The sequence below is a fragment of the Triticum aestivum genome, chromosome 5B (assembly GCF_018294505.1).
Source record: "Triticum aestivum cultivar Chinese Spring chromosome 5B, IWGSC CS RefSeq v2.1, whole genome shotgun sequence".
NCBI classification, from domain to species: Eukaryota; Viridiplantae; Streptophyta; class Magnoliopsida; order Poales; family Poaceae; genus Triticum; species Triticum aestivum.
The window spans coordinates 273016491-273024367 of NC_057807.1; the positions used below are offsets into that span (position 1 = coordinate 273016491).

At 50.6% G+C, this 7877-nt stretch overlaps 1 protein-coding gene and 1 pseudogene across 1 annotated transcript; both read right to left on the reverse strand.

Moving 5' to 3' along the window:
* Positions 1 to 647: 647 nt before the first annotated feature.
* On the reverse strand, positions 648 to 5300 carry LOC123111329 (arginine decarboxylase 1-like; annotated as a pseudogene).
* On the reverse strand, positions 1702 to 2415 carry LOC123111330 (histone H3.v1-like). The gene is made up of 2 exons (XM_044532097.1): positions 2329 to 2415; positions 1702 to 2243 (listed from the first exon to the last, which is right to left on the reverse strand). Exons 1-2 carry the CDS (start codon positions 2332 to 2334, stop codon positions 1854 to 1856), a joined length of 396 nt encoding a protein of 131 aa, XP_044388032.1. The 5' UTR covers positions 2335 to 2415; the 3' UTR covers positions 1702 to 1853.
* Positions 5301 to 7877: the final 2577 nt, after the last annotated feature.

Genomic DNA, 7877 nt, shown 5'->3' on the forward strand with positions numbered 1-7877 from the left:
CCACAGCCGTATCCACTGAGTATTGTCACGAAGAAACGAAGAGCTGGAGTAAACAATTGTAATCGAAAGAAACATAGTACTACTAGTTTCCTTTTGTTATTTATTCCAAGAAGAAAAGGGTTGAAAGAAACAATGGACTGACGCATGGGAAATAAAAAGATGGCGCCAAAACGAACTCCAGCGAAACTAAACGGCGACGAGACGCCCGACGACCTCACTACGACCATGAGTGACACGATATAACACCGGCAGCTGCTGCTTGTTGGCCGGTAAAGTAAGGGCCTGTTTGGTTCCAAATAAGTCACCAACTTATAAGTCGAAAAGTGAAAAAAGTGACTTATTTTACCAAACATACCCGACTTATAAGTCACCCCAACTTATAAGTCATAAGTTGCTCTACCCCAACTTAAAACTTATAAGTCACCCCCTTTTGCGTGGGTCCCATTACCTGCATGATGTTGATTGGTGTAGGAAGGTGTGTCAGGTGACTTATAAGCCAGGTGACAGCCAAACAGGCGTGACTTATAAGTCACTGGTTTTAAGTCACCTGACTTATAAGTCAGGTGACTTATTGGAACCAAACAGGCCCTAAACATCATCGGCCGGTTGGACCGGCGATAGATACAGGAGAGTAAGCTCACTGTGGATCACACGGTGAGCCCGCGCATGAACTCCCACTCCCCGTCATCATCCTCGGCGGCGCCGACCGCCGACCCCTCCGAGTAGCTGCTCATGCCGCTCGACTCCACGCTGCTCATGGCCGAGGCCTCCTCGGTGTCGAACGACATGTACGGCATTGACCCAAACGCCTTGGCGAGGGCCGCGGCGGTGGCGCTGTCGTTGGTGGTCCTCTGCTTGAGCACCTCGAACATCACCTTCGGCTCGTGCTGCATGGCGCGGAGCTCATCGGCGCAGGACGGGCCCGGCGCGGCGCGCGTCACGGCGAAGCAGTGTGGCCCATCGCTCTGGGAGACGCGCACCACGCTCAGCCCGCCGAACAGGTTGTGCAAGCCACCGAGCGCCTCCTGGTAGGTGCCGCCCAGGAACATGCCCAGGTAGTAGCTACGGGTGCCATGGGTGGGGAGCTCATGCAGGGGGAGGCAAAATTTCGTGTTTTGACCCTTTTTGCAAACAAAATCGGGATCTGACCCCGGTTTGAACTTTTTTTGAGATTTGACCCTTTCGCTACCGCCGTAGATCATGGCGGTAGGCTTGTACAGTCTACTGCCACGGGGAGCGGCGGTAGGTTAACGGCGGCCGCCGTCAGCCCCGTTGTGTGAGGCCACACGGCATAACGGTCGTACCGCCACCGGACGTGGTGGTAATCCAGCTAAGGCTACCGCCAGAAGGCTCGGCGGTAGTGTCGTAGGTTGTGCCTTCAATACTGTGACGAAGATGGCGTTTCCGTTGGCGGTAGGGTACCCCAACCTACCGCCACGTGCCTTGGCGGTAGGGTCCTACACACATGCCTTCGGTACTGTGACGAAGAAACCGTGACTCGTTGGCGGTAGGGTACCACAACCTACCGCCAAAGGTCCCGGCGGTAGGTTGTCTACACCTACCGCCGTCCCGTTCGGCGGTAGGGTATGTGCCAGTTAACTTCTAAATTGGTTCTTTGTCTTATCAATCAAAAATAAATAAACATCACAACAAATATTGTTTGTAATTCAAAATAGGATGATCGCACACATTGTAGATAGCAAATTAACATTTCAAATAGTTTGAACATAGTTTGAAAGTAGCAATTCGACATCACCAACAAAGCTTGAAAGTACCAAATAGACATCACTAGCATAGCATACAAGTTCTTGCTCACAACTAGTTGTACTAAACGACATCACCAACACGAGTGGTTACTTCGTGCGACGACGAGGAACCGGTTTCTGAAACGGGGATGGGCTCAAAATATCCTGGTGTGGATGAGATACCCTCTTCCCCTGGCTTGGCTGCGTCGGTTGAGGCCCGTCATTGTCATCGTACTCCTCTGCGTCCTCCTCCTCTTCTTCTTCTGCGTCCTCCTCCTCTGCGTCCTCCTCCTCCTCTTCTTCGCCGTCCTCTGTTTCTTCTTCCTCTTGTTGCTCAACAACGCGGGATGACGAGGCAACATGAGTAGAGGAAGCTCCGCCGGCATGGCTTGATGAAGCAATGGCACGCATGGACCCTTCATGAGCAGGATCATGGACGTTGGCCGCGTGAGCGCACCCAAGCATACCCACTATCTTGCGACAACGGGTGATGAACTTCTGCAATAGTGAACAACCAAAAACATAATAAGGATCAACTCAAGCTTCTGCAATAGTATAACATGGCTAAGGAGCTCGATGTTACCTTCATTGTATCCCTAATTTTGGTGTTGGATTCCACGGTTCCGGCTTCATACGAAAGCGCGTTTGAGCCATCGATAATGCTTCTGTTGAGCTCTGAAGCCTGCACATGTAACCAATATGTTAAAGGCTCAAAATCGATCATGGCTCAAAACAAATGAGAACACCACTTACCACTCTGTTCATCAGGGGTGCATACTCTCTGAAATCACCTTCGAGATCTCTGAGCCGGCCACGGTAAGCTTCGTCCTCGCTATCATCCTCCTCCAATTCGGCGATATCGTCTTCCGTCCACTGCAGCCTCAGGCGTACACGGTACTTGACACCATCGTCATACCACTTCAGGTGGCGTTCACAGTAGGTGTCCCAGTGAACCACTCTCCTCTCGCTGTCTTTGCGATACCTTCTCTCGTGCCAGGTTCTCCAGGAGCCACTTGAGCCGCACACCGGATGTTCTGTTCCCCTTCATGGGAGGGCAGTCGCCAATCAGGGCGATCACCCTCTCCTGCCAGTTGGCCCTCTCCACTCGCCCGGTCAGAGCATGGCCCTCGATGGGCAGGGCCGTGATCATGCCGAAGTCCTCGAGAGTCACTGTCATCTCACCACAAGTGAGATGAAAACTGTGCGTCTCGAGGCGCCACCGGTCGATCAATGCCGTAAGAGCCGAGTGCACGAGCGTCGACGGCTGCCTTTTGAACTGAAGAACGAAACCCAACATCCATGCTCTCCTGAAATACGGAGTGTAGCGCTCGTCGTACTGCATCTGCACAGCCTTCGTGTGGCCCCTCATCCGCAATGGGGGGAGCATCTGTCAGAATGTAAACGGAATTGTTCGTAACTAATTTTGTCATAATAAACAATACATCAAATTGACGATAGACATTACCACTCCGTTCTCCATAAAACGGGCGCGGTGACCGTTATCGGAAGCATGATCAAGCATCGTGTACTTCACGCCGATTTCTGGCGCAAGGGGTGGCCGCCTATAACAATTAAACAATAAGAAATTATGTCATTTTCAACCAACTTGTATCATTTTGAACAAACATGAACATATCAAGTCCAAATATAAATGAACCATATTCAACCAACATTCATCATTTATCATATATTCAACCAATATAAATGATCAATGTAAATAAATTATTCACCAACATTCATCATTTATCGTCTATTGAAACAATTAGAAAATTGCATATACATCATTCATCAAAATCCATCATATCACCATTTGTTCAAAAAAATGCATATACATATTTCAATCACATGTAAGCAACTACTTACAATCCCTCCAACATCAATCACATCACCACTTGTTCAAAAATAATGTTAATCTCCAACTACCTTCGTGATGAACTAGGGTTCATATCAAAACTACACATAATCTCCAGAACTAGTTATTAGAGTTTATATTCAACTATATACATCATATATAATCAACCTAAGAAATCCTAGGATAAAAACAAAGTAAAAAAGATAGGTTTGTTTGCAGTGGCGGAGCTTCATGGGGGCCAACCTGGGCGGTGGCCCCCCAGCCCAAGAAAAAAACACCTACTACTCATTAGTTTTTCTGACATATGTTCAGTAAAAATAGCCTAAATCTCATAGTTTTGCCCCTCCTTGGCCCATTGCCCCTCCAAAGATTTGGCCCAAGCTCCGCCACTGTTTGTTTGCACCAAATAATGCATCAAATCGAAAACGTTTCGAGTAGAACTAATTGGAGGGATTGAGAGAGCTTACTTTTCCCGTTTTGGAGCCATCTCGATCCGCAAAAATGGTGCCCAAACGAGGAGATCGGAGGGAGGGAGTGGAGGGGATGAGAGAGAGCTTGTGCTCCCTGTTCTTGCGCCGCCCCGCGGCTAGGGGAAGAAGATGGGGGCGGGTTCGTGGGTGGGCCCCACGAGCCGGCCGCGCGGGCTTATAAGGTTTCAGCTCCTACCGCCAGAGCCTACAGCGGTAGGATTACAGAGCCTACCGCCGTGGGCTCTGGCGGTAGGGTGGACGGTAGGAGACGGTTCCGTTTACTTGGGGCTGACGTGAATAAGTAGGCTACCGCAGATCCCTTTGGCGGTAGCATGCACAGGCCTACCGCCGTGTGGCCCGACGGTAGACAAAAGGGTCAGATCCCGAATTTTTTCCGAACCGGGTCAGATCCCGATTTTGTTTGCAAAAAGGGTCAAAAACACGAAATTTGACCGCAGGGGGAGGCTGCTCCTGCCACCGATGAACTGGTCCACCTTGCCGTCGCTGTCGCAGGTCAGGTCCGAGAGGACGCCGTCCACGGCGGGCCGCTCCTGGAGGCGCTGGATGGGGATGATGGGGAAGAGCTGCTCGATGGCCCACATGTCCGGCAGCGAGGTGAACACGGACAGGTTGATGTGGTACCTGCGCGGCCCCTCCGCCGTGCCCATGCCGCGGGCGACGATCTCGCAGAGCCCGTCCACGGCGGCGAGGTGCTCCAGCCCGAGGACCCCCTCCTTGAACTGCTCGGCACAGTGCCGCTTCAGCTGGTCCGCGTACAGGCCGCAGGTTTCGAAGTCGCCGCGCACGGCCGAGGCCATGAGGTTGCGGTACTCGCTGCGGCAGTCATCGGTGAGCTCGTCGAGCAGGTAGGCGGTGGCCGGGTCCATCATGTTGGAAGTCAGCGCCGTCGCGGACAAGGCCTAGAAGATGAGGACTGAGTGGTACGACACCAGCGCGCAGCCGCTCTCGCTGCAGATGACAGGGTGCTGCACGCCCTTGCGGTCGCAGACGGGGCCGACGGCGGCGACCACGGCCGCCGCGTACTCCTCCAAGCTGTAGGCCACCGACATGTCAGTCTGCGCCGAGTGCGTCCCGTCGTAGTCGATGCCGAGGCCTATGATTAAGAACAATGATAGTAAATTGATTGATGTCTTTGTCCAGGCACGTACGCGCGCAGGACACATCATTTGGAGATCGAACACAACCACAACCCTGCTAATCAATTGAGAGAGACAGTCCCACCGGCTCGGCTCGTTCTTGGCTACCTACCTAGCTCGACGGAGCCTCTCAGTGCCCGGAGACGACTACGGACAACCCAGGCGGCAACGAGATGCACCGACGAGCGCCGCCGCGATGATGTAGTTGACGACGATGTCGCACGAGAGCTCCAAGACCAGGGCGGAGAGGGCAATGAACGTCGAGGTTAAGGTGAGGTTGAGGCCGACGATGAACATGGCGCGCATCTCCCAGTCCCACCCAGCGGCGCTCAGGTCGTCGGCCGCCTTGCCGAGCCAGGAGAGTACCCCAGCGGCCGCGGAGGCGCTGAGGACGAGGGTGTAACGCACCTGGACCGCGAGCTCCTGGAGGTCCATCCTCGTTGGTCTTCCGCAGCCGGGGAGACGGCTGAAGTCCGCCATCCCGACGACGAACATGACACTTAGGAGGCAGAGCACCACATGCGCCATTTCCTTGTAGAGCGCCGACGAGAGGTCGGCCGACCAGGCGGCCATCTCGGGCTCCTCGGCAGCAGCGGCCGACGGCGGCGGGGCCCAGCAGGGGAGCAACGACGTGGAGGTGAGTGCGGGTTGATTAAAGAAAACAGCAGGGGGGTTTCTGCAAAAGTGTGTGCGCTGACCGGGCCAGCCACCTGGCTGCCATTTGTCGAGCTATGATTGACCTGGGATTAAAACGTCACATGCAGTGCAAGTTGGAGTATGATGAAGTTACATTTTGCAAGTTTGGGACTAAATTATCACATCTCTACTACTAATAAACAAGCAAACAAGAACTTCGCTAAGTACACCCGGCAACTTGTCACACAAAACGCACGGAACAATCAACACCACACAATTATACCCGCACATCTAAATCTAACAGCCATCATTCATTTGCTGCCTGTACGGTGTGGACTTACGAAATACCCTTGACTGACCGTGCTCCACCTCCAGCACCCCCCATCCACCCCCTACAATCACGCCGTACTCCAGGTAAATAAGGAAACAACATTAATTCGTCATCACACCACGCTGATCTCCTGGTAAAATAAGGAAACAAAATTAATTCGACATCGCACCGTCGCACCATCGCCAATGTCATCACCATTGTTGCCGACCAACGTGGAGACCGTCCGCGAGCAGCGTCGCTTCCTTCCCCGAGGTCGCCAGGGCAGCGACGCCACAGAACTTCCAGCAAGGTCGCCAGGGCAGCGACGCCAGGGAACGCCCAGGATCCTGCCCTCGCAGCGTGGCATCCCTACGGGAGATCCCCACTGGTACAGCCCGCCCTGCCCGTCGCAGCCAGCCGGATACACGCAGCTGTAAAATTCTTCTCTCCACTTTAGTCTAAACTTCTTCCTTCGACCTGCTTCTTCCTTTGACCTGTAGCATCAATACTCCAAATTGTTATTTTCAGAATATATAGTTCTAAAATATACACGCGTGCACATCACAATACTACACATCTGTCTCGATTTCCAGCCTAACTGATACATGCATCCTATGTCCTAGACCTGGTGTGAACTAAAATAGCCATTCATATTTTAGAGTTGTGGTTTCGAAGTTATTTGTAAATGTAATCCATATGAACATTATTCTTTTACTTACTTCATTAACATATGTGCCAATATGTTCGCACCATACCCTCAGGGCCATTACCTTGACTGTCCATTCTAGATAATTAAGCTCCAAGGCACTTGATCAATTGACAACTGTAAAAAACAGGTTGCAAGTGCATGTGATGCCTACTTACTTTCTGATGAAGTCATAACCATCTGCATACTTGGTTGCCTGATTTTATTTTAAATGGAGTTGTATGCGTTGGTAAGAAATTAAGGTGTTTGTAAACTTGGTGAGACTATCTTGACGACAAAGGGAGGGGACAAACTATAGCCGCTCTTATCCCCTTAGAGGGAGAGGTTAGGAGAGAACAAACCATGTCTTTAGTCTAAACTTCTTCCTTCGACCTGCTTCTTCCTTTGACCTGTTGAATCAATACTCGGAATTGTAATTTTCAGAATATATAATTCTAAAATATAAACATGTGCACATCACAATACTACACATCTGTAGCTAATGTTTATTGACCTGTTGCAGCAATACTCAGAATTGTAATTTTCAGAATATATAGTTCTAAAATATACACAGCTGCACAACACAATACTACACATCTGTAGCGATTTCCAGCCTAACTGACACATGCATCCTATGTCCTATACCTGGCATGAACTAAAATAGCAATTCATATTTTAGATTACATCTAGCAGTGGGGATAAAAAATATAGCTTCATTGTCCCAAGTAGATACGTCAGGATAAAGAATAGAAGTTAATTTCCGCACCAATAAATCACAATTTCTGTACCTGCCAAAGCAACATTCTATGTTTGCGGCTCAACAGTAGGGCCAATATCATCTTCTGCCTTCTGTTTTTGTGTAAGTGAACAGGAGGGCCAACCACTGAGAGTGGTCCTGCAAGGAGACCTGCCATTACAACTTCCTATTAATAATGTAAATACGGCTTTGATGAAGCACATTATCAACTTCCCAATTTTTTATGATAGCAATATTCATATGTAGGCCAAGGGTATGTCATATC